Source organism: Passer montanus, unplaced genomic scaffold, assembly GCF_014805655.1.
Source record: "Passer montanus isolate IOZ18808 unplaced genomic scaffold, ASM1480565v1 scaffold99, whole genome shotgun sequence".
NCBI classification, from domain to species: Eukaryota; Metazoa; Chordata; class Aves; order Passeriformes; family Passeridae; genus Passer; species Passer montanus.
This window is the reverse complement of record NW_024375367.1, coordinates 1,516,837-1,544,191: the sequence shown is the minus strand read 5'-3', so window position 1 is coordinate 1,544,191 and position 27,355 is coordinate 1,516,837. Positions and strand designations below refer to the sequence as shown.

At 37.3% G+C, this 27,355-nt stretch overlaps 1 protein-coding gene across 5 annotated transcripts in view; it reads right to left on the bottom strand.

Moving 5' to 3' along the window:
- The window catches only part of DCLK1 (doublecortin like kinase 1), a 237,143-nt gene that overhangs the window by 70,289 nt on the left and 139,499 nt on the right, over nucleotides 1–27,355 (bottom strand). For 3 of the 5 annotated variants that reach the window (XM_039696612.1, XM_039696610.1, XM_039696615.1), the window contains exon 5: nucleotides 11,886–12,002. In XM_039696612.1, the coding sequence (XP_039552546.1) occupies nucleotides 11,886–12,002 (117 nt within the window). Of the gene's footprint in view, nucleotides 1–372; nucleotides 640–11,885; nucleotides 12,003–27,355 lie in introns of those variants that run through there. The other 2 variants (XM_039696614.1, XM_039696613.1) reach the window with 1 other exon arrangement.

The window sequence follows — 27,355 nt, the reverse complement described above, 5'->3', positions numbered from 1 at the left end:
CTGGCTTACTGGAAAAAATCACTCTCTCAAATAAGCAAGTTTCTTCACATATGTCAGTGCCTATCTTTATAGAAGCATCTTCACATGCACATGACATTATCCAATAAATTAGCAAAACAATGCCAGCAGAGGACAGAATTCTACTACAAAGTAATCACACGAGAGGCTATCAATAATATTCACACTGAAGCACTGACAGAAACACTACAAAGCATGTATCACATATACATGCAAATATTCTTAAACAAGCAAGTATTCTATCAGAGTCTACATTTGTAAAGTGCTAGGATAAAAAGAGCAATCAGATTCCCAGATTCTGAATCTCAGAAGAATATTTACATACTAAGGATATCAACAAGGCATTTGACTTACCTTCTATGAGTTCTAACATGGACAAAATCTGACTGTTTAACTTGATAAGAGCAAGCAGCAAAATTCCTGCTCTGTACTAAGCCAAGCTGTAGCCAAACTGAGAAGCAATGGGATTAGTTAAGGATAGCTGGGGCTGCTCACAGAGTGAGCTGAATGCGATGCAGGATTCATAAGCAGAAGCCTTTTCTGCGTAAGGCTGACGTCTTCAGAGCAGCAGTGGGAGGTGCAGGTGCTGTCTTAGGGCTACATCAAAGGTGTCAATTAAGCATAATGCTGCTGCTTCACAACGCTGAGCCACCGCAACCCCCACTCGCTTTCCATGGAGCCCCGAAAGCCTAAGCAATTTTATATGCTGTGCACTGAATCATAACGAGGTGCCTTTGGGGGCAATGTAGCAAGTGACTCATCCGAAAATCAAAATGACAATAACTCTTGTAAAACCTTGGCTGACTGGCAATCTAGAAAATGCTAATTCCTCTGGATAATACAGTAGGCATTTTCAAAAGATTCTTCTTACTTTTTGCAGAATACATTGTTTTTACTGGCTAATACTGGGCCCACACATTACAGTGAAGAAATATGTATACCTACCACACCACACACATCAATAAAACACATTATACTGCATGATAAAAGACAATCACTTAATAGTGCTTAGGTGCTATGAGTGATCCAATCTCAACACCACTTTGTGCAAGGCATTGTTTAGAGTAAAGGTGCAATATATTTGCATAACTATAGAAACAACAAGATGCTCTAATTTGATTTAAATAGGCTTTTTTATAGAAAAACATTCCACTCATGCAGGCTTCAAAATATCTTTATACAGAGGACAATGATTTGTACACATCAACACTCATTCAAATATTGTAGTAAGCGTAGGGGAACACACATGTATATGTATGTTCATACAGTATTCATCAAAACAGCCACACATTTGTCCAACAGTGACTAAAATCAGATTTATTACCAATATCACTGAAATAATTTAGGAAAAAAGCAAGATGAGGACATTAAAAATGAGCTTTCTGGAATCCCAAACTTGTAAAATGTATCTTCTAAACATCTATGATATAATTTAGAAACTAACATTAAATTCCTATTATTCACACAGAGCTAGTCCTTGAGACTGCTGAGTAACAGGACTAGTGCTCTGCTTTTTCTTTAAACCAAGCAGATACTCTTAGGTCTTATTATCATCAAGATAACAAATACATTTCAATACACTTTGTAGCACTAGGCACTGGCTCCTGTCCTTAATAGATTGACTTCTTCCCCATAACTTCCAGCTTTTTTTTAGAATTACTATATCAATCACTCTGTTCTGAAGACAAAACCTTGAGGTTATCAAGTAGAACCAGACAAAGACAAATAGTTGCAATGGCTTATTTAAATATCAACATATTTCTGTATTGATGTATGTTATATTGATGAGTATCTATTTAGGATGAGAAAACATAGTATTACCATAAATCCTAAAAATTTTTTACTTGTCACCATCAGAGTATCCAGAGTGCTTAAGCTAAGTTTGAATGATCTTTTCAATTGTGTTTTTAAAAAGGAAAATTATGATAGTTGTGCTTATGTTGGCCATGTAACATATGTAACCAAGAGCACAATTAATGGAATGAGGCTCTCAGCAGATTTAAGTGAAGTTTTCTCACCTCCTTACCCATATCCAGAATATAAAGGTGCCTATACATAAAACATGCACCAGGATTTTTGAGAGCTTACAAGGACTCCCTATAGAGAGCTGATTAGGAAACTAAAGATGGCAATTAGCTCTGGAGATGAGATTCCTTTTACCAATCTTTACATACCTGTTGTATTGGCTTCTACACCTGAAGTAGTTTTCTAGACATTATTTGAACCAAGTTGCTGTCACAACACAAGTTGTATCATCCTGAAGCAATCATCTAAAACTGACCTGATGAACAATCTACTAGGAGCACCCATTGCAGTGTAAACTTCAAAGCTACACAAGATGAATCCTTCTGGATGCTCTCTATACCTGGAGATACATGTTGCTATTATTGTTATCACATTATTACTACTGGTATTATTAATATAATCCTTAAGACAGACATCACAACAGGACAGAAATGGTAATTTCTGATATTTTCCCAGTACATTCCAAGGGCCCTCCTTTTATACCTTTTTGTTTATGGCTTCCTGTGCTTGTGAGTCATTAGACTGAATTTGCAAATAGAGGTGATATTAGGTGCCGTGTAGCAGGAAGAGACTGCAGTGATTCTGACCCCCTTCCTGAACTCCATTTACAATCATTACACCATTCTTACATAAGCTGCTTATTACCAGAAAACATGTCAACAAATATGTGAATAAAAGCTGTAAGATTCAATAATAATACTGCATTCCTGATCACCAAATTGCCCTAAAATCCATTTCTAGGTGGAAATAATTTTTGTTGGAAAGTGCATTTCTATCCAGTATCTGCAGTGCATTTCTCACTGACTGATAACAGCACATGTTCCTAGAGGGAACCTTGATGTAGATAAAGACATACGAAATTGGTAAATCACTGTTGTGATTGATCATTTTATTGAGTGAGGCAAGAGGCATCTTGTCACTTTTATTCATAAAATGGCAAGGGTCACAGACTTCAGCTTAACACACAGCACCTTCCCATCATCTTATGAAAAAGATTTATCAGTTCAAAATTTCACCAGTGAAATATGTATCAAAAAGGTGCAACAATACCAAAATTATTGTGGTTACTCAGAGCAGATGTATGCAACTGCTTAGCTGTGAACTCCTTTCCTCACTGTCCTCTCTTGCTGAGGATGTGCAACAGGGCAAGGACCTGTCTTTGTACTTGCTTTTCCAGCACCTGGCACACACATGAGGATGAAAAAACCCATAAAATAGAACACTAAAGCTGGATACCAGCATCTACTCAGATAAATGCAAAATAGGTTTTCATACGATAATATAAATAATAAATATGATAACATTTATGAATAATATTATGATAATAAACTAGTGAAAATGCTGCAAGTAAAAAGTACTTTGATAGCATTCCAATAAATAAATTTTGATAGGGCATATTTTCATTAAGTAATAGGAAAAAAAGCAAGAAAAAATTAATTGAAGCATCAAGTGCCAGTCTGAGAAGCCACTAATACCACAGCAGTGTATTAAAATCAGTCCCCTATAGAGTTGCCTGTGGATGTGCAAGAATATTGTACTCTATAAAACACATAGAGATAACTTGGTGTATTTAAAAAAGTGGTTTGCCAAACACAAAAGTGTGTGTGAAAAAGAAAGAGGACACTAAGGGAAAGGAACAGTGTAGGCTTTTTTTGCAGCCACAACTTATGAATAGGAAAGTTTAGCTAAAAACTGATTTACACAAGTCACAACGTGTAGGTCATATTCAGCAACTGTTTGCAGAAAATGTGAGATTACTATTTGACCTTGCCTCAATTACTTCTGTAGTTTTTCACTGTCCTTTCCAAAACAGTTTTGTCTTGGAACGTTATATAGTTACAAAATAATAGAGAAATAAACCATATCTTGCATTTTTTTTGTTCATTCTGCTTTTGTATTTTACTTTTGTACATCGTATCTTAACACCAAAAGACAGAATGTGTATAGAGCGCCACATTAGGCAAGTGCCCTCAGTATGACTCCCCAGTGAAGACAAGACTTTGGAGGTTCTACCTTAGCATGCAGCTGGTTGAGATAAAAAGCCCATATATCAATAGTGCATTCATTTTAACTGGTGCTAAACTATCCTTTTTATTTTCAATCTTTTGTAGAGTTTATGTCAAGAAGTTAAGCAGATAAAAGTAGAACACCCTTTGCCACTGAAAACAAGCCCTGGCAGACCCACACAGAACTTTCACCTGATCAACAGACCAATAGATCAGAAATGTCAGCAGAAAGGATTACCTACAGGTCAGGTTTATATTCACCATCCCAGCAGCCACCAATATACAAGTCCTTGTTAGTCACTGGTACCCATGGCAGCCACAGTCTAAGCCAAAAGCTCAGCAGGGACTGTAAGCCCCACAGGGGCTCTTCCACCTCAACCCAAAGTCACTATGTCTGCACTAGCAAGCAGAGAAGTGCTGCCGACACATTGATATTGCAGGCATATCTTATATCTCAGAAGAAAGGAGACTGCCTGGAAATGCAGTTCCCTGGAATGCATCAGTGTTTGTTTTTTCCTCTAGTCTCAGAAGCTAAGTGCCTCTTGGGTTTGTTTTTTGCCTCTGCATTTCAGCTGATATCTATGAAACTGTCTGCTAATTTCATGTAGTCCCTAATCAGGAGAACATCTACGTGTACATAAGACTTTAATTAAAATCTGTCTTTTGGACTGTTTTACCTAATTAGAAAGACTAGGATTCTCAAATCAGTCTGTTTAAACAGAGTACAATTTCTGAGCATGTTTCTTCATTTAGAATTTAACTTTTCATGCTTTAAGAGGGTTAAACTTCTCAACATAACCAAATCTACTTCTCTTACCAACTCTTGTTTTTGTTACAGGGTATAAAATGACGAAAATTAATTTTTCACTGGTTAGTATCAAAGACAAACACCATAAATAAAAAATTAAAAAGAAACCAAGATCAAAGCAAAAATAATCTGGAAATCCCTGGGTTCACAGGATGACTCTATCACTCCCATGGGTGTGTGCTCTTGGCTTTAGGAAAATTTTTCTTCAGCATATTTATTACAAAATCAGTTAGCTGAGTACCTGTGACAGTGTGAATAAAGACAATATGATACATCATGCTTTTTCCTTTGGGATACAAAAGACCTTCTGGAGTCAGTTGGTTGAAGGAGGGCTGTTTCTGGATAACAGCCTAAGGTTGAACTATCAGACTAAATGAAAACATATCCTATTGCAGAGGAACACATCTAGTTTTTTCTTTTTTTTTTTTTTTTTTTAACTAGCAAAGAAAAACACAAGCATCTTACCTAGGAAGACTTCCGTAAGAACCTATTTCCATATCCACTTTTTTCTTTAGGGAATATCTACAGTTTTGATCAGGCTTTAACAGGCAGTTTCACAATTTCTTTACCAATTTAAAAAAGAGCCCTCACACAGTCTTTGGTAACATGACCTACTCTATCCATTCCTCACTGTGTTCCCTTTGGCATTTGGAATAGGTACATATCAACCCAGGTATTCTTGAAATAGTCACCTGTCGCACTGAATAACCCAAACTCCTAAATAACTCTTTTTAAAACCAAACTTTAACACCTGAATTGATATTGCAAATAAGATTTCAAGCATCTGACACATTCTGAGTAATAACTTGAGGGAAACAGGAAGGAAGAAAAAGTGAGAAGGAAACAATTTTGAAGAAGGTGTTCAAACTGGAAAAAAAAAAAAAAAGTAGCTGCTTTTGTTGAGAGCAAGTCCTGAAAATTCGAGTTGGAATTTCAGAAAGTAAACCAGAGTTCATCCAAACACAGCATCTTTCCTTTATTTAAATTACCAAGGGTACAGTAACTCCAGTTATCTCATCCTGCTCTTGATTTGATTAAAAATAATTACAATGAAGACGTAAGTATTGCTGCTTTCTTTGAATCTATTACCTCTTCACCCACACTGAAGCTGCCACCAGTGGTGTTAAATGGAAGCTGGACAGAAGCCACCAGCTACTGAATAGCCATCAGACATTCATAATTTTCAGTCACCAGCAATGGGCTGATACCCGCTCTCACCAAAATTAAATGTCTCTTTTATTATGCCCTTTCCCAAATACTATTTGATGCCAACAAAAACACATCATAGTGGTTTGCAGGCTTTAAGAAGACATCAGAAAAATTAAATAGAGGTAGGATTACCTATTGCACCTAGAATCAGACATCAGCCTTCTGCCTACCCAGGAGGTCACACTATCTTTTCTCTGCTTTTCTTCTTTGCCTTGTTGCATGCTTCACTTCTCTATTTAGACCGAAAGCCTTTTGAAGCAGACAATACCTCAAATGGATTTGTAAAAAGCCAGAAAGCAATCCTCCTGCAGTGAGATTTCTGTCTGGTGGTACTGTTTTGAAACACTGTCAGATGTAAGTAACAAACTGAAGAAAACATAATAATGGAGAAGTCAGCCCTTACAGAGATCTTCCTAGCTTACTTGTACTCTTGGAAGAAAACATTATTCTGTGTTTTTATATAAAAATAGGATGCATCTGTTCTCAGGAGCCAGGGAGGCTATCAGGAAAATATAAGTACATTAAACATATGCTCTGTTATGAAAAAAAATTAGGTGAAAAAAAAAGGATGGAAAAAAGGTGAACACCACCTATGTAAAGGCATACATGCCTTTGAAATATGCCAAAATATGGTGTAAATGCAAATGCAGTCCTTCTGCTCACTGTAGATTGCATATCTCAAGAAACAACAGGATGTTGATAAAAACATTCTCACAGACAGATGTATTTTACTGTGCCCTCAGCTAACCAGAACAAAGATTTGAATCTTTGTGGCCCTGATCACTTCTGTAGCCTCTGGTTCCATTGAGGGTCTTTCCCAGCAATGCTGCAGCCTGATTTCCCACTCACAGACTCCCCACTTAGCCCCGTGCTGCCGTAGCAGTGCATTCTAGAGCTTGTGGGACAGTGTTTTTCATCCTGTTGTTCCCATTATATTATTCCCATTACCATACATCTGCAAAGCCTCAAAGTGCTGCTATGGTAGGTTCTGTATTGAACTTTCAGGCTTGCAAAGGAGGCTGTATTTAGGGGCAATAGAGGGCAAAAGGCATCTGCAAAGAGTGAAAGTCATCTAAGAGCATTGGAATTGGCATTAAGAGTCCAGTAGCAGATGAAACAATGAGGGAAATGGTTCTCCAGGACAGTGGCTGGTGGCTTGCCAGCGAGAAGGAACATTTAGGGTCCTTTGCCTGCTCCTCACAGAGTCAGGAGTCACCATAACAAGGTGAGACTGAAATGGAAAGCAAGGGCCTTCAAGCAGAATTTCCTCAAAAATAATTTAACATTACTGAGTTTATCTTCAAAGCACCTGTTTTGGTAAAATATTGTTGTTCCAGACTTACAGATGCAAAAACAAGACACAGAAAAACAACAAATGACTAATCCCTCCACATAAACCCTTTGATTTCTGTAAGCAACTTCAGAAGTTTTTGGGATGAATTTGGGAAAGTTTATCACCCCAAAATACCATTTGCTCAAAAAAGGAACTCATGCACTTCATCCAATTTATAGTTAGTGCAGGGCACAGTTTGGCTTAATTCATTGACCACCTGAAATTCTGTGTCAAAGAAGGGAAACAATTGTTGAGGATGGTATTTAAGTGCTTAAACCAGAATAGATTGCCTACACGTCTTAGCCTTGTTTATACATCTATTTCTCTAACTATGGGAAAATTGCCCAAGACTTGCCTTCATCAACTCTAAAAATGATGAATCCAAATCAGCTATGCTGTTGAATACCTGCATTAATAACTATACCATACTACAGATTCATACACAAGAGAATAAAAGTTAACTCAAGGATATCTCTTCATTCAACAATTCTACCAGTTTTAATACCCAACTTTGAGATTTGAAATTTTTTTTAACATAGTCTTTGTCTGTGGAACTCTCCCTTTTTGGCCCATGTAATTATCCATGTGTATTTTCTCAACAAAAACATTCATTTAAGTCTGAAGCAGTTATATGATCCTTTTGTGCCATTAGAATGTGCAGACTTCTCAAGAAGCAAGAACCAAAAAGAAACAAAAGGAATCAAATTCTTTCTAATTAGCAACATGCTCTTTTCCATTCACCTTTCTCAGGCTTTTGTCAAGGGTACCCTACCAAACATGCTTTCTGTTTCCCTTTATTCCTACTTCTTTCAACTTTATCCTAAGACAAAACTCTTCAGAAAATTATACACCTTTAACTTTTTGTAATACGTATGTATTGTCTTTGATTAGAGCAAAGAATCTACTCTTTTTCTTATTTTCCCTGTTTACTGCTAATGAAAGAAAAATCCCTAAAAGTACTTTATAGTTTACCTGAAAGCAGTTTAAAAACACACAATAAAAAAAAATGTACATACACCTAGCAGTAGCAACATGACAACAAAAGCGTAACTTCCAGCTATGCACAAGTCATTCAGGAGCTTCTCTAGTACTGAGATGTTTATTGTAGACATCATCGAAAAAAATTATCAGCTCATATGTGTGCTAGATGACAATTTCTCTATTCTGCTTCTGTCACAGGTACATAATTCCAAGAAACAAGCAGCTTTTTTATGCTTGCTGGGTGGCAGAAAAGTTAAATCTCTAGATACTCTACATATTGTTTGCAATTCATGGGAGAATATTGGGTTTTGTCTAAAACCATTGTCATTGTTCTTCTTTCTTTCTAATACTGGTTTTTTTTAAGTGCAATGTCTAATATAGAATTGCATTTTTAAAAAATCATTGACTAGTTTTAGCTTTATATGATTTAAAAACAATTCTTGATAGTAAGAGCTTAGTACAATATTGTTTCCTTGTACGAAAGCGATACTGATCTAAGTACTCATGTATGTAAGGTTACAAATAAATAGGCTTATTTTAACATTCACACAATTTGACCTACTTGCAAAAAGCAAACAGCAAAGATACAGGCAGCAAAATCAGAGCTGTTTCCCTCACTAAAAATAAATTCTATAGAAACACTTCCAACTGTTTATCCTTTTTAAGATTAACACATTTAGAATAGAATAGGACAGAACACAATGGAATAAAATAGAACAGTTCCATTGGAAGGTTTCTACAACAACCATCTAGTCCAACTGCCTGACCAACTCAGGGCTGATCAAAACTTCAGCATGTTCAGTTGGGAAGTGAAGCTTCACAATAAAGTGGCTTTGGTGAGCACCTGTCATCCAAGCAACCACACAGTACTTTGTAAAGGAATGCTTCCTAGCTGTAGAATCATTGAGTTGTTTAGACCAGAGAAGATCTTTAGGATCATCAAATCCAACCAAGTCTACCACTAAACCATGTCCCTCAGTGCTATATCTACACATCTTTTAAATATCTCCATGGATTCTGACTCAACCACTTCCCTGGACAGCCTGTTCCAATGCTTGATAAACTTCTCAGAAAGAAATGCTTCCCAATATCCAGTCTAAACCTTCCCTGGTGCAGCTTTGGACCATTCCAACATGCCTTGTCACGGATATTACAGAGAAGAGCGCAGCATCTTCATCTCCATATCTCCCCTTCTCAGGAAGCCATAGAAAGCAAACACGTCATTCCTCAACCCTTCCTTTTCTCACAACAAGACAATCCCAGAATCTTTAGGTGCTCCCTATAGGACATACGTTCCAGCCTTTTCATCAGTTTTGTTACCCACTTCTGGACACATTTGAGTACCTTCTCATCATTTGTAAACTGTGGTGCCCAGAACTGTACACAGTGCTCAAGGTGAGGCCGTGCCAACACTGAATACATCCTGATGATCACCTCTTTCACCCCCTGGCTGGTGGTGTTGTGCTTGACACACCCTAGGATGCAATTTGTTCTCCTGGCTATCAGGGCACACAGCTGACTTGCAACAAGCCTGCTGTCAACCAGCACTCCCAGATCCCTGTCTGCATGGCTGCTCTGTATCCACTCCTCTCCCAATTTATACTTGTGCCCGGCATTACTCTAACCCAGGCGCAGAATTCTGCATTTGTTCTCCTTAAATTCCATCCCATTAATCACTGTCCAATACTCCAATCTACCTAGATCCCTTTGCAAAGTATCTTGCTCCTTCAGAGAGTCATCAGCACCTCCCAGTTTGTTATTATCCTCAAAATTTTTATTGGTGCATTCACCTCCTCTATCTAAAACATCAATATAAATATTGAACAAAACTGGCCCTAGACCTGAACCCTGAAGAAATGCTGCTGGTGACAAACTAACATGTGCCTACTTTCTATAAATGTATTTTCACATAAGAAATGTTTAAGATGGTTACATCTGTCATCAGCACAGCACCATCCAAAATGCACCCCAGCACCTTTAAGTAAAAACAGTACTATTTCTTTCAAAACCAAAACTAACATGGTATCACATATTCAAAACAGAAAAAAAGTTGCTAGTCCCATAGAAATCCCATAGATTCTGTATTATTCACAGGACACTTATTTCACATAGAAAAGAGCATACACAGTTCAATGTTCATTACCTGTACTCACAAATTCATTAGGAAAAAAAACCCCACAGCTGTAACATTCACACACCAAACAGGACCTCCCTTGCTAAAGTTAAATTTGACTCTGTTCCACCTAGCTACAAAGAAAGTAACTTAACATATTTATGAAACAGCTACTCTGGACTTGTTCCTCACAACTGATATTTTATCCCATTACCTCTTTTCAGGTTTGTGTATCTCAGCTGCTCTCTAGGATGTGTAGGAGGCAAGTTGCTCCCAGCCCTGCTACCTACATCTACACCTCTGTCTCTCATCGTGCCTCTCTCACTTTCCTCCTTCCCAGAGCAAGATCTTTTTTTCTCACCTTTGTCTTTTTGTAAAAGGCAAAAAAAAAGTTCCTGTTGGTCTATCTCTACCCTCTTTAAAACCAGCACTGGGCCATTCTGATCACAACCTCCCCACAGAAACCTTATGGTGCTGGATGCAGTTTTCAGGATGCCATTTGCTTCCCTGTTGGCAAAAAACTGAGGCAGAAAGGGAAGTGGCTTCCAGACAGCTCTAATGTTTGCCTCTTGCAAAATCTGTTTTCACAAGCAATGCTGCAAATGCTTCAATGGGTCTACTCAAATGGCTCACACCAAGGATTATTTGTACCTTCAGGCACCAGTACTAGCAATATAATGCACTTTTTTGTTTATTTATTTTTTCTGCTTGGGAAAACTGCAGGGGTGAACTACTCATCAGCTATCTAGTGGGAGCTATTACAAAGGCAGCCAAAGCAAAGCCCTTCAGACAGAACTTTCTAAGCTTTTTGCTGTGTCTTCTCCAGCCTGTATCACTGGTTTGTTAGGTCAATCCTGACATTTCTTCCTCAGCTATCTTTTCACCTCACATTCACATCTGTAATTACATTCTTTCTCTGCCCTGCCCTTTTTTACTCAATATCCTTATGATCCTTAACCAATCATTTCCTCATTCCCTCAGAAAGAAACAAAATAAAAAAAAAAGATTGTGAAATTACCTTTCCAGCAACACAGATCTTATGCTTCATAACTTGGGCTACTTTCTGTACTGCTGTCATTCAATACCTAGTACAAAGACTACCATACATTTTTCCCTTAGTGTTTAGGTATTAGAAGCAAAAACATGCATGAATAAATAAAGTGAATTGAACCACTGTAATGCCAGACTATGATTTATAAGATGCTGAAGCTTTATTTTGTATTGGGAAGACACTTGACCTCAGATGTCACTGAGAAAACCCATGAATTTTTTGTATCAACTATTTTATACATACCACGTTTTTCCACAGAAACATGGAATTTTAAGTACATTGCCCACTCTATTGGAACAAAATGGTTGCTGTTGTTAAGAAAGACTGTTTGCTTGCTTTACCTGAACTGGTAGAAGCAGGAGACTTGCTGCGTCGGGATGGGCCTGGGCTCTTGGTGGTGCTCCTGCGTGAACTCGAAGCTATTTTAGTATAGGAAGTAGATTTCACCACCCGACATTCTAGAAGACAAAGAAACAGCATAAGTTAGCAATTAAGAAAGCCAGCAAGATTCTGTAACAGAAAGAGCAGTGAAAAGTGAAAACATTTAGCCCACGCTTGTTTTCATTCACCTTGAGGAGTTTTATGAGAAAGTATAAAACCTGTATAAATGGCTCCATTAAAATCCAAGTACAGTACGTACCACATCCCAGACAAAGAACTCCTGCAGTAATCCAGACTTTTAAATTCCATGGTTACTGCAGGTACTTAGGACAGCTTAATTTAACAGTGCTGAGACTACTCATAAAATTTCTTTGCTTTTGAAGATTCCATTACAAGTAATGTAGCATTTTTTTGTAAACAATCCAGATGCAATGTAAGCATTTTTGTCAGCAGGCAGTCTTCTCTAGAAAAACCAGAAGTCTTCTTTTCTGTATCAAAATGTTACAATTGAACACGATGACGCAATTGTCTTCCACTGATGAAAGGTTAGAAGAAAATAAAGCAGGTTTGTTGCTCCTGCTTAATCCTCTGGTGAGCAATAGCCCACATTGTGTAGCACACACAATTCATCACAGGTGAGGGAAACAGCACTACTCGCTCATAAGAGACATCAGTAAAATCAATGAAGAGGCGAAATTACCCTCCCACTCGAGAACACCACAAGATGTTCAGGTTAGAGTTTATGTACACCCACACAGATCTGTAGGCATCCTTGCATTACGGCTGCAAAATGGTTCTTGGCCTGGGGATGAAAGAACTTATTGTGCATAGCACTGATGTCTTGCACTCCTAATGCATACTAGATTAATCACCAACATATTACACAGCCAGGAAAAAAAAGATCCACTTCTTAGTCAATATACAATTAAAACTGCAGCAATGTTTACACTGTCTACACCTGACAATGTCAGTATACTTCACTTCTTTATAAATACATTGGTAAACATTTAGTTCTGTACCAGACCTGTTTCTTATTTTATTCCCATGGTTAAGGCTCTTCAACAAAGATTAAGAGAAATAAACGAGAGCTTTTTCTTCCTAGTCAGAAAATACCATGTACAAGCCTGCACATTATTTAGTCTTCACAGATCAGTGGAGCCTGTAACATAGTTTAGACAGATTAGAGAACAAAGAAATAAAATTGAGCATAACTAATTAACTTAAACATATACACCCGAGAATGATATAATGAAATTTATTTCTCTTGGCTGCCCTGTTTGTCTTTTGTCAAGCTGTTCAAGGAAATAGAAGCATGAACTGATGCGTTACTGAGTGAAACATCCAGCACAGGTGAGAGCTGAGAGGACCAGAGAAATGCCTTGATCTTCCCAAAGAAGCTTTTCTTAACAAACTCTCTGCATTCCTAATGCCCAATAGCAGCTAATTTCTTTCTGTTGGCATTTTTATGATTCATTGATGACTTCTCTTGTTTTATACCTAACAGTGGAAATGGCGAAAAACACTCTATGAGGAAATTATCTACTGAAAACAGGAGGAATCAGATGAAAGCTTTCATTTAGGTGCTATTGGGTAACTACAGCAGGAATTTTATATCGATTTATTGGAATAAACAGCTGCTCCAGAAACTATATGCAATTCAAATGTAAACAGGTTCTTTATCTGCCTGTAAACAAAAATGTAAAATTTTCAAACGCCTAACAGCCTGTTAAAACTGTGATGTAATCCTAGTGTGGGCCTCATTCACAGGAAACAGTCAGGAAGGGGAACTGACTCCAATGGTCAACAAACAACAAGAGCAAAGCAGAATGATCCAACCAAGCTAAACCTATTAGAATATATCATTTGCTTAGTGGAAGAACTTAAAGAGTCCATGAAGAAAACAGCTACTTTATGCAATATGTAACAAGCTTTCCTATTTCCATCACGTAAGGAAAACAATTATATACATCCATCTCCTACAAAATTCATGCTAAAGCTTAACTCTTATTTTACTACAAGTATTAATACTCATTCAACTTCTCTCAATACCTTAGAAACACCCAGTCTTAAATATGTTATCACAGAGGCATTACCACCATAGCTAGTTGGATCAGACTTGGCCAGCAATAGGTCTGTCCTGGAGCTGGCACTGGCTCTGCCAGACATGGGGGAAGCTGCAGGTAACTCCTCAGAGAAGCCAACCCTGTAGCCCCTCCCACCCCCAAAATGTGGCCACGCAAACACAGTTCCTCTGCAAATCATCCCGAGGGGTACTTACAGACCCTGACCTGTGAGTAACCCCACACAAATGGTATACTGCCCTAAGAGGAAGTCACCTCTTTCGCAGACAAACAATCTCTCTCCACAGGAGAGAAACACAAATGACCATATGATAATCCAAGAAATGCACAAGCATCACAGGATCACTGGATAATCCAGTTTAGACACGAGAAATTCCTAGTCCAGTTTCCTGCTCAAAGCTTGAAGTAGCTTTATATTCATAGTCCTGAATGACTTGGGGGACACTTTAACCCACTTGGGGCATACACAGTGCAGGAGGATCTTGGAGAACACGAGTGTCAACTTCCTGTTCCAAGTGACAGAAGAAAACAGAAGAGATGCTCTGCTCACTCTCACAAAAAAAGGGAAGACTCTGGGACTCTGTAGGCAGAGTTCACAATACTGAACTCTCCTGTCATGGTCACTGCAGACACTTGGCTGCAGTGACCATGACAGGAGAGTTCAGTATTGTGAAAGGATTGGAGTGCAAAATGCAAGCTCACAGTTCTGGACTTCAGAAAAGCAGACTTGGGACTCTTCACATATCTGCTTGGAAAAGTCCCATTGGATAAGGCCCTGAAGAGAAGAGGGACCCAAGAAAGTTGAGGAATATCAAAGGATTCCCTCCAAGTTCCTCAACAGACCATCTCAACAAGCAGGAAGATGTTCAAAAATGCCAGGAGGTCTGCATGGATGAACATGTTGCTACTGACCAAATTAAAAAATAAAAAAGAAGCATAAAATAGTTGGAAGCAGGGACAGCCAACCTCAGAGGTATATAGTCTAAGTCCCAGCAAGCAGACACAGTTAGGAAAGCTGACATCCAACTAGAATTGAATCTGATGAGAGACATCAAGAGCAAACAGAAGTGCTTCTTTACACACAGAGGGAACAAAAGGAAGTCTACAGAAAATGCACACCCATGAAACAGGGCCCCAATGACACCGAATGTGGAAAAGGCTAGAGTATTGAACAGCTTCTTTGCCTCTCTTCGCTATCAAGCCAAACCTTCAGGAATCCCAAGTCCCTAGAAGCAGGGTGAAAGTCTGGAGAAAGGAAAACTTATCCTGGGTGGCAGAAGATCAGATTAGAGAATACTTAAGCAAAACTGGCACATATAGGTCCATGGAGCCTGACAGGATGCACCCTGCAGGTGCTGATGGAGTTGGATGATGTCCTTGTGAAGTCACTCAATAGTCTTTGAATGATAGCGATGATTGGGATAGCCATTTGAAGACCCAGTAAATCTCACTCCTATCTTCAAGAATACCCAGGAAACTACAGACAAATCAGCCTCACATCAGTCCCTGGGAAAGAGATAGATAAATGAATCATAAAAATAATTTCAAGGCACATTAAGGACAAGAAAATCATCAAAAGCAATCATCATGGATTCACCAATGGGAAGGCATGCCCAACAAATTTGATACCTCTGCAATGAAATGACCAGCTTGGTAGATGCAGATAACAGTGGATATTCTCTACCAGGACTTCAGTGACGTTGTCATCTCAGACATTTTTCTTTATTTCCAGTCTAAAACTTTTGGTTTCAATCTATACCTATCACCACTCACCCTCTTACCAAGCATCACTGTGAAGAGCCTGACTCCACAACCTTGATGGAGAAGAGATGCTGCCCCATTGACATTGGAGGTTATTGGCAGGTACCCCCGAAGCAATTTCCTTTTTCACAATGAAAAACCCCAGCTCCATCAGCCTCTCCTCACACAGCAAGAGCTCCAGCTACCCCCATCATGATGGTCCTTTTCTAATTGCCTCCGGTTTAATGATATCTCTTTAATAGGGGAGCTTTAAGCTAGACACAGTATTCCAGATGTGGCATCACGTACTAGGCAGAGTCAGTTCTCTGTTTAGTCTATTATTTCTATTTAGTCTATGTCACAGAAATACTGTAATTTTTCTATCTTTCTATTTGTATAAACCCTTTTGAGCTCAATTATCAACTTCTTTGGCACAATTTTCTTGTTCCTCTCAAAAATAATTCACAGGTTGTGAAATTTTAAAAGGTTACAACAGTTCAAATGAGCACATATTCTCTTTAAGGTAAACTTCTCAAGTGCCATCTTTCCTATGGGTTTACAAGTTTATTCTTAAAGGACATGAGATATGGTATGGCCTGTGGAGAGCCACATAGGAAAGCCTTCAGTGCTGCACAGAGCAAGCTCAAGAAACTCATACTTTCAAAGACTAGGTCAAGACTAGTTCCAGAGTCTAAAAGGATTTCCAGTCATGGACAGAGTGTAACGAGGCTGCTTGTTTTAAATAGGTCTCAGCTCCCAGGAACATTTTATGCATGCAATTATGCTGTCACATTTAGTTTGTAAAGTAAAATTTTACTGCAGGCAAAGATCTCACTCAGTAACCACACAACCACTGCTCATTCCTCTAAGGCATGACCATAATTTGCCTGTTGCTGTAGGAGAGCTCTGTGTGGATAGAGAAAACAAAACAAAAATGCATGTTTTATTGAAACTGTGTTTTCTACACAGAGTCTAAGCTGGCGAGCAAATGAATACATACTTTCTCATTAACAGTATTTGGATTACTATACAACAGGTCCTTAGCAAGTAATGAAACAGAGGAGCGTTTTTCCCCCGATTTTCTTTTGATGCCAAAACTGTATCAGAAATAGATCTGAACTCCTGACAGAAGAGACAACTGCCTTTCTCACTCATGTGGGCATGGCATTCCCAGCCAAGAAGAAACACCAAGTGTTTCTATATTATGTTCAGCAAGGAAAGAAATGTTTCATGAAACCCCAGTCCTTCGTCTCACCATTGACTTACTGAGATTAAAGGCAGAAAATTATGACACCCATGGTAATGCAAGACAAAAGAAGGTCAACTTTACAGTCTGAACTTTACAGACTTTATTGTTTTCCAACTCAAAATATTATATAAATAAGAATGCTTTTCCAATGAAAACATCTTGCAATAAGATGTTCTATTGTATAACTACATACAAAGCTATAAAGAAGGAGAGAGAAGTACAGACTAACTGCAGCAAGGCTAAAAAATGTAACACTGCAGTCCCTTTATTGTATGGAATATTACCACAGAGTTCTGAGGCCTTTATTGAACATTAACAATAGGGGTAAGGAAGAAAAAAGAGAAAATACCCCAAGGCTACAGTCTGACATAATTAAGACTGTAGGGACAAGATAAGAAAAACAGAGTTACTGAGATTGTACAGTGGTGTCAATCAGCAGTAGAAACTGTCAGAATCAGGGGGGAAGACCAACATACCTACTTGTGAGCTCTTGACTCTCCCTGTTGCCAAATGGATAAATTGAGGTAAGCATGAGGTAAATAAAGGATGCTAACATGGAATCACAATGCCTGCAGTCTCCAGCCCCATGATGTTTCATTTCCAAACTGTTACATTAGCTTCTACGCTCATTAGATTTTACAATGGCAAAAAAGCAGCGGAGAGTAACTAATCTGCAATAAATGTGTCATAAAATGAAAAAGCTTAATGTGCTTCTAGAGAAGACTGTGAAAAGTTATTTAAATTACCAGGAGATCAAAAAGGCTTACTTGTCAGCAACTCAGAAGTTGACTGTATGGCCTTCATGAGTTCTTTCTGGGCAAAAATATCACTCTCTGCTGTGTTTTGCTTTTCTTTGAGGTCGGTGCGTAGGGAATAGATTTTATATTTTCAGTATTCCTGCCAATCTGTTTCTCTAAGACGAGAACATTTAACTTGGTTTCAGCAACAGCTGTATCCTGCAGATAAGCAAGGGGGGAGGATCAGGGATGTCTGTGGTTGTTGGTAAGCCACTTTACTGTAAGCCTCACGCTGCTGCCTTTTACCACTGCTTAAAGACATTAGCGTCACCAGCAATGTCCTCAGGCCAATCAGTTGTTCATTACCCCAAATGCTGTACCAATTTTAGTTTTTAATGTTAATGGTAATTTGTCCCATGCTGCTAATTCTTAATGCAGCTAATAAGATTTTACTTTTCAGCTGTATTCATGCCTTCAATTAATGCCAGTAATCTTCTGTTTGCAGAACTAAGTTTCACTCTCTTCAGCAAGAGCCTCCTGTCTAGTGGCATTGATGCACACTGCAATTCACCCTACCCAACTGGTCAATCACTGGCAGCTATGACTTGCAATTACAACATGTTCAAAAGGGTAACTATCACGCAGTATCCAAAAATGAAAGGGATAGAGAATGTTTCACCGAGGTTTAAGTAATTTCCAAGCTTCTATCGTCATGGTTGTGCCTGCTTCAATTTTTTCTCTGCACATCTTCCCATTCAATGTGTTCCTGAACACACTGCAGATGCGGGTGGACAGCGATGTATGCATAGAATGCAAAATCCTAAAGTTTGATCCCATGCACTAAGCTCTATGTCACTGTAAACTTACCAGTAATTGTCCTTCCACACATGATAAAGATTAGGAATTCTATTTTACTGTGTGCCAAATACTTGTGGAAGCAATTACCTAAATCTCCTTTTTTTTTTTCTGCAAAGAAATATACTTTGATTTTGTATAAAATATAGAAACAGCTAGATATTCTTTCATGTGAAAAATCATTCTCCAATTCTGAAACTGGAGTAAGTATATACAATAAAATACAAACTATTGAAGCCATCTATGCCTTATTATACATCAAGAAAATAGAGAAGCTTGAAAGGTTTTAACCCAAGATAGAAATGTTTTCAGATGTATGCACTACTCCAAAAATACCTCATTAAGATAGAAATAAGGAATGTATTATCACTACTAACATTATTATCACTACATAATATTATGATATCACTAATATCTTGCTCTGCTCTAATGTATAATCTTCAGATTCTGAGTTCAAATGTTTCTAAATTCACCAAAGACTAAATATTTACCAGAAGAGGTAAACAGATATACGTATAAATCAAAATGTTGCTTCAAGTATTTACTATAATTTCTCCAAACATGTTCCTATCTTAAGTACACTTGGGAGGACAGAACTCATCTAATGATAGGTAAAAATATGATTAATTCACCCCACAGTTCTTCTGCAGTCAATGGAACATTGTTCAATGTTCATTTCTATTATCTATCTTAGGAACCTCTAAGTTAGAAAGGATGAATCTTACTCATGAATTATCAGATTCAAATTTTAGGTTTTGAGTTTTGGTGCAAATACCCTAATAAAAACAGTATCTCTGGACTGGCTACAGGCTTTTTTACTTAGTACAAACATTAACACAAAATTTTGCTGTATTTTGTAACTTTACTGTGTATGAGTAGATTTTATCTCCTAGATTTTATCTCCACATTCTCCAAGTCCTAACCTTTTAGTCAGATTCATCTCACACATACCTCCACATTAATATTTTGTCTACAAAAACAACATTATGTTAAATATTGCTTTACATAAGAAAAGAAATCTGCTATCATGAAAGATTCCAGACACAGCAGTGGAAAAAAAAGGACTGGAAAAACATTTTTCATCACTGCAACAGCTTTTCTGACAAGGCACAATATCTAATTATTTTCAAGTTCTGCATTTTTAGGCAGAAAAAACTAGATGACTTCTTAAAACCTGCTTGTCTAAGTGAATATGAAGTACTTCTGACTGAATTAATGTGAATTAACTTGCAAAACAATAATTTCTGAAATTAAAACTGGACTACCAGAAACTATTTTAAGATACCTGAAGACAGAGTTGAAATAAGAATTTTGTCACTAGCTAAAACATACCCCGAGCACATGTTCTTTTACATGCCTTGCTTATCTTGACACATACTCTGTTTCACTCCCAGAGATGTTAATTATCACTGTTTGCTCAATATACCTCAGCCAAGATGTTCCAATGCAGATACAAATGTTCATTAGTTTGCCCTTGTGTTCAGCACCATTTCCCTACACCTCTGCAGATGTACCATGCTAGCTGCAGTGACCAAAATATCACAAAGCTACTTTTAACCGGAAATGTTTAAGATGGCACAACTAATTACAACTGCAACCACCTATGCTATTTTTATTTTTGGCCACAGCATTATTCTTCTTAGAACAAAGAAATGTGACATATATTTGCTTATGGCTTTCCTTTTCTTTCTGTTACAAAAGTTTGTTTACTGGGCATATAGTACATCAACAGATATCTCTCAAAAAACATTGTTGAAGCCACAGGAAAAGTTCAACACTGAAGTACCTTACTTTATCTGAATGGTTTGGATGGCAATTTTCTTGGCATTGTTTTATTCATTCAATTGGAGATGAAATGAGAGAATGGTACAAATTAATTAGTTGTCAACTATTCTGTTCATCAAAATGCTTGCCTTCCCGTTCAGCACAAAGCGGTAATATTTGTCCTATAGCCATTAAAAATAATTTTGTTCTTTACTTTGAGTACAACCAGAACTCCTATCCAATCCTTATGATAAATATTAACATCATCCTAAGCACCAAGTACACAGGCATTCTCTCATATGTTTTTTCAATTATAGTCTAAGAGATGTGTCAGTGCTGCAGTCCAACAAATTCTGGTGTTCTGGTATTACTGCTTGCTGTCTGAGGAGTATAACTTGTTTTCAGTTGTTTACTATTCCAAATTACTCTTTTGGAAGTTTACAAGCTCAAGACATTTCACAGTTACAAATATAAACCCTCATTTGCAGAACATCATCTTCACATGGAAAGTATCAGCTAAAGGTATTATTGAGAAACATCCATTCAAAACAGTTAACTTTTAATACATTTTAGCAAGGTCTCCTGAAGTTACAGATTTTTCTGCGCAACTGACAGCAAAATATGTATTTAAACTGCCCTTACTTTTGTTTTGATTTTTTTCAATTAAATCTTCTTACTTATAATGCACTTATTAGTCTAACAACTTTATTGTGAAGTATTAAGTTTTAAAAGCCTTTTTTTTCCCTTCAATGAATTGAATTAGACTATACTGGGATAATGATTATAGTCATAACAGTTAAACATAAATCAAATTCTCATGGCTTAAAGAGCTAATTAGTTAGATTAGCAAGGAGTCTTGTACAAAACCAGGGAAATACAAGTATAAAATATCCATTAAAAAACAGATGAATATGAGAAGCCAATTGTTGTGGGGAGTTTTTTTATTTATTTAAATGATCAATAAAAAGACTAACTGTAATCAGGAAGACAACATAATTTTAACAACAGTGAGACTAGAAGACAGGAAACACTAAGAAGATAACAAGTCAAAGAGTTTTTAGATAGCATTTTCAAATAAGTGAGATGTGAAGAATATTTAGAGACAAATCTAAGATGAACTCCGAGCTCCCAGACACTATTCATGAGAATTTTGAAGGACAAATAAAGATCCAAGAGAGAAAGTCAAAGCAAATGCTTATATTTAAAACTGGGACACAACAGAAAACAGAGTTGCAGAAAAGACACCCTTATTTGAGATTATTGCGAAAAGTTTTCCAAAGGGAGAGTATAAAGAAGACAGCTAAAGCTCCTTTCACTTGGTTGTGGCAAAACAAGAAGCAATGGGCACCAACTGAAATACAGGAGATTCCCGATGACACGGCAGAAAACATCTTTTCACTTTGAAGGGACCAAACAGTGGCACGGGCTTCCCAAAGAGATGGTGGAATCTTTGGTCTTGGGGATATTCAAAAGAAATCTAGACATGATCCTGGGCACCCAGCACCAGATGATCTTTAAAACTCCCTTTCAAGCTCAGCCCTTCTCTGGGGCTTCCCTTCCATGACAATACAAAGCAATAAAGGAAACATAATATTTGAAGCTTAAAAGATATTAAAATTAGATACAATAGTCAAAATAGTTTGGTCAAGAATAAACTGTGTCAAAGTAGTCTTCCTACAAAGGATAACAGGAGAGACAGTAGAGATTATAAGGCTCAGAACTTTGAAACTCGAGCTGTGATTCAAGAAAATATCATCTATAGAAATTGCTTTTAAGATGGGCATTAGAAAAGCTAACCAGGGTATTTTATTGTCAAACTAGGAGACAATGAGCAGAGAAACTTATCAGAGTTCCTGGTCAACATTTACTTGTCTTAATATGCAATTAATGTAATCATTGAAATGCATTTTAAATCTGTAGATGACACTACCATAGGTAAAGCTGTAGGCATTGTAGAACAGTATAAATCTGAAAACTTCATCAGAAAAAACAGATAAAATTCAACAAGGCTAAGGTACTTGAACCATGAAAGAATAAGCAACACAATAAAGGTTGAAGATGTCACTACAAGAGTCAGTTGCTTAAATGCAAAACAGCAGTTCTACAAAGAGGGACCTAAGTTTTGCAGTGGGTCACATGCTGAATTTGAAGTAAACTACTACAACAACTGGAATCATCCCCCTGCTGAGGGTATCACCTCTGTGGAGGATATCTGACTTAATCACCTGGGCTACTGCAGTGTCAGCTAATACAAAAAATCCACTTTTGTGTTTACCATTTATAAACATCAGGATTTCACCTTCAGAGGATTAAGAGAATACTAAGGAATATTACAACATGAGAAAATATGACTAATGAAGGAGAGCTAATATAAAGGGGATCTTTCTTTTCAGCAAAGAAGTGATGAGACAAAACAGCAGCCTTCAATGCTTAACAGACTGCCAAAATGAAGAAAAACTAAATTCCTACAATTAGTTTAATTACAAATACAACAAAGCAGAGTGATTTAAGCTTCCAAAAGGAGGATTAATTCAGACATGAGAAAACCTGTTTTCAACTGCAAGGATAAGGAAGTACTGGAACAGATCATGTGGAGGACTTGTTGAATTTCCCTACACACAACTGTACACACATATGTTAGCCAGAAACCTATAAAGTCAATTTAGTTAGGGCAGGTCCTCCCATGGAACATCTCAGATACCTTCCAGGATTCTTTTGATTAAGTCTTCCTAGTATGACTCAAAAAAGGTACTCCAATGTTTTTCCACTGTCAGCACTTCTGCCTGAATTTATCTAAAAGATGTGTAAAAGGAGATATACTATAACTGTATGTAAAACTGAGTGAAAGTCAAAGAACATTTTAGCAAGGGAAAAGTGATTGCTTAATAGTGAATTAAAATCATTATCATTTCCTGAGTGGGGAGACTATTGAGATATAAATCTTTTACTTGTCTTCAAAAGCCAGAATGATTAACTTTTAGAATTTTTCTCAGTAGGACATTAGCAGAACTGGTATCTCCAAGAAAACAGACCTTCTCCTTCACAGACAATTCAGAGCCTGCTTGGCTAATATTGTCGCATACCATTGAGATATATGTACATTTCCTCAAAACCAACTAGATGACAAAACTTCATACTGAAAGAATACATTTCTTACTGGCCTCATGGATTAGATACTTTTGTACTTTCATTGCACAGACCTAAATTGATTTTGTAATGCTAGGGTTGATGAAAAGGCATGATATCTCTATCTACATTTTCCACAACTCAATCTGCTCTCAAAATACATCTTTCATTCTTAAGCTCATAGGCATGTGCAGATAAAAAAACCTAGATGAAAATAGAAAAGTTCCCACAGTCCATGTAGCTCAATGTTATTAAAAAAAAAAAAAGTAAAAAAGAAAAGAACCTAACAAAGAAAGAAAAAAAAAAAGAGAGAGAATGAGAGAATAAAAGCCAACCAATCAAAACCATATTAGCCACATCAGCCTGCATAACCTTCTGAAGCACTCTGGATCAGAGTGCTTCTGAAGCAAGGATCAGAGGTTAATATGCAGCCAGTGCCTAAATGATAATCAACAAGAAGTGTGTAGGCAGGGGGTATAGGAGGAGTGCTAAGGATCAAAAGACTTTATTTATATACATTAACTTGGTTATTGTTGAAAGCAACACTTTACACTTTACCTAAAAAGTTATAGGTAGCATTTATGATAGTTTGTCTAGCATTTCAGTGGGTTGTTGCTTTCAGAACTATTTTTTGTAACTTTATTTCACTACTGAGTTGCATAAACTTAGCTGGTATTAGACAAATCCAGTTTGAGTTGATCTTTTCCCATGGAATGAAAGCCATTACTAGGACTGATAAGGTTTGCAAATGTGTAACCCTACCAATTTCCAATTTTTAAACAAAGTTGATATCTTACTAAATGTCTGAAGAGGACTGTCACATGAATTGACAAAATATTGGGCTGCTTTTCAAGTTGTGCAGCAAGTATGAAAGAGTAACAAATAATCAATTTAACAAGTTTTGCTATATCATTCTTTGTGAATCTCCCACGATTTTCTCAGATATGTTCTGCATTTAATGTCTTACTTCTTTAAAACATTCATTTAAAATTTTGAGACTATTCCATATTGAAAAGTATTTGTAGTCTTGGAAAGGATGCAACACTGAAGCTGTTTCTGAATAGAGAAGGAACAACTATCACTAACTTATCTACAAATATTCTCAAAAAGCTACTTAATTTCCTTTAAAAAGTCATTAAAACATACTTTCATTTTTACAGGAATATTAAAAAAAAAAAGGAAAAACAGAAAATTCCTAACACAGTTAAACACAAAAGTTAACTTAAAAAAACAGGTTTATTCACAGGACCTACTCGGACCTTCCTCTAGATATTCTAAGAGAGAATGTGAATTCTTATCACCTACTTAAGCATACAGATAACAATGCTGTTCAAAGTCACAAAATACTGATATAGACAACAATGCCAATGATAAAATAGTCCCTAGAACTCCTAATTTCCATTCTTCCAGTGTCTGAAACACAAGAATCTCTTCAAGGACATCATAAATCCACTTCATACCCAAAATGTAGAAATACTGAAGACAACATATCCTTGCCTTAACTTTCCAATTTACTTCTAACCTCCCCATGGTTTTGTGTGTCAGTCCCAGCCTCCCATATGTCTGTTCCTCCCACAAAAATGCCTCTACACTTTCTCTGACACTAACATCTATGAATAGAAAGCTCTCTCTGAGACAACCTGAACAAGGCAGCTTCCCTCTCTGTATGATCCCCCAATGATTTTATAATTTAACTATTGCAATCGAGATGATGTAACACAATGCAAAACAAACAGATGGGCAAGAGATATAAAGCGTGGCAAGGTCTAAACTGGAAAACATCACTGCCAGAAATGTTGTTGGGCTCACAGCTGCTGACATTGCTCCTGGGACATGTGCACGCTGAGGATTTGCTGGCAGCTGTGTTGCTGGCTGAGATTTTCGGCATGTGGTTCTACTTAGGTGCCACAAGCTGGGCTTTGTTTGCTTGCTCCACATTAACATGTGCCTGCATGCAAACCTGTGGAGATAAAAGGTAATTCTGGATGCCAAAACTCTGTTGTATAGATCAGGCATGTTTTCCTGTGCTGAAAGACTGTGATGAACGAATGGGGATTTTTTGATGAGGCACATTTACTCTACAACTGCAGCATAAAGATCTGGAGGTATTATCCTAGAATTAACTTGAGTGGTGGCACCAACCTAGCTTTGTGACAATGGAGCTCAGAAGGGTAAATTAGCATATGCTAACTTCTGCTCCTGCAACAGGCTGCTGGGTGGTGTGAGAGGGTTTATTTAAATCTCACTTGGGCATCTCTAGTATTAAAAGGAATTCTGTGAAGGTACAGAAAGTAAGTAAGCCCCTGGAAAATATCTCACCTAATTATTATTATTCCATGCTATCTTTATGTGACAGAAGGTTCAGTTCATCAAACATATGAAAGCAGAGGACTAGAGAGATTACTTTGAGGAAAAGAAAATTAAAACTTAAGAAATATAGGGAAAAAGATACAAGTATTATAAGCCAGTGCAAATTCAGTGATAAAACACCAGAGAACATAGTAAATCAAACCCTCGAGTACTCTGACTGTTCAGTCTCAACTCATCATTCTGTATACCATGACTAGGCAATGGTGTTTCCACTGCAGTTATGGACTAAAGCCAGGAGCAAGAAACACTTGATGGACTGAGCTATACAAATTAAGTGGTCAACAGGAACAGTTGAGAAGGGGAATAGGATTCTGATGCCTGAACTGTTTCAAATAAGCAGCACCCTTTAAAGTCACCCATCTCATGAAAAATTGCCTTATTGTTTGAAGAGGAGTTCCTTTCCCTAATAGTCACATCTGATGAAACCAAATATCTGCTTTCTCACAACACATAAACTAAATAATCTGTGTACCTCTCATAGGTGAGAGGAATAGGGTGCAAACAGTAGAGTCTGAAATTAAGTATTGCAAATCTGAGATATTTATAGATACAAAAGTAATAGATATGGGGATGCAGAAGTAACGTTTCAAATGGGCCAAAAGCCATTGGGGACAGTAGGCATTTTCATAAGAGCATGACTACTGAATTCATAGTTTATTTCCAGCAGAGTAGGATCTGCAGAATCTAGAATAGCTGGATTAACATCTGGGCTACTCTGAAACAGAAAGTGCAAAGAAGTATTTTTATTTTGGTCATGATCTCTTCCATTCCTTCACCAAAATGAGTATTTTTATAGGGTAAATGTGACTTTAAAAACAGAGACAGGTAATAGAGGTGCTCAGCATCATTCCTAAAACCCTCTTTATTCTAACAAGCTTGCAAATTACACACTGATACATAACAAAATAACATAGTTGAACTACACAGTTGTTATCTGCAAAACTGGCCCACTTTCAGTAACTAGATGTCAGAAGGCATGAAAAGAATGGCTTGATGAGGCAGGAGGATATCATGATCCATGTATTTTTTATTGAGGCCGAAGATTTTTTTCTAGCTATTGATGCAAGGATGATGGAAAAATTTACACAAATGCTCCCCAAACCAATCAGAGACTTTGAGGCAGAAGACATCCTCAGCCACAGTTCCTACTCACAGGCACCTCATCAATGATTTAATATGACAGAGGGAACTGCAGCTTCATTTTCTGGTGATATTTTATTTATTCATATTTAATTAATGCATATCATAACAATTCAGAATTTGACTGCATTGCAGAAGACGAGGGAAGGAATGAAGCTGTTCTACTGCCTGTGCTAACACATCTGCTCCACAGACCTACAGGGATTCACTCAGCCACAATATATAACACAAGTGAAAAAACACTTATATTCTACAAATGAGTTACAAATTCTCCGTATTAAAACTGGGTGAAATAAACAAAGATGTCTTCAAAATTCATGTAGTGGACATGAAGAAATCTATTTATCTTCATTATAGGTTGAAAGTGT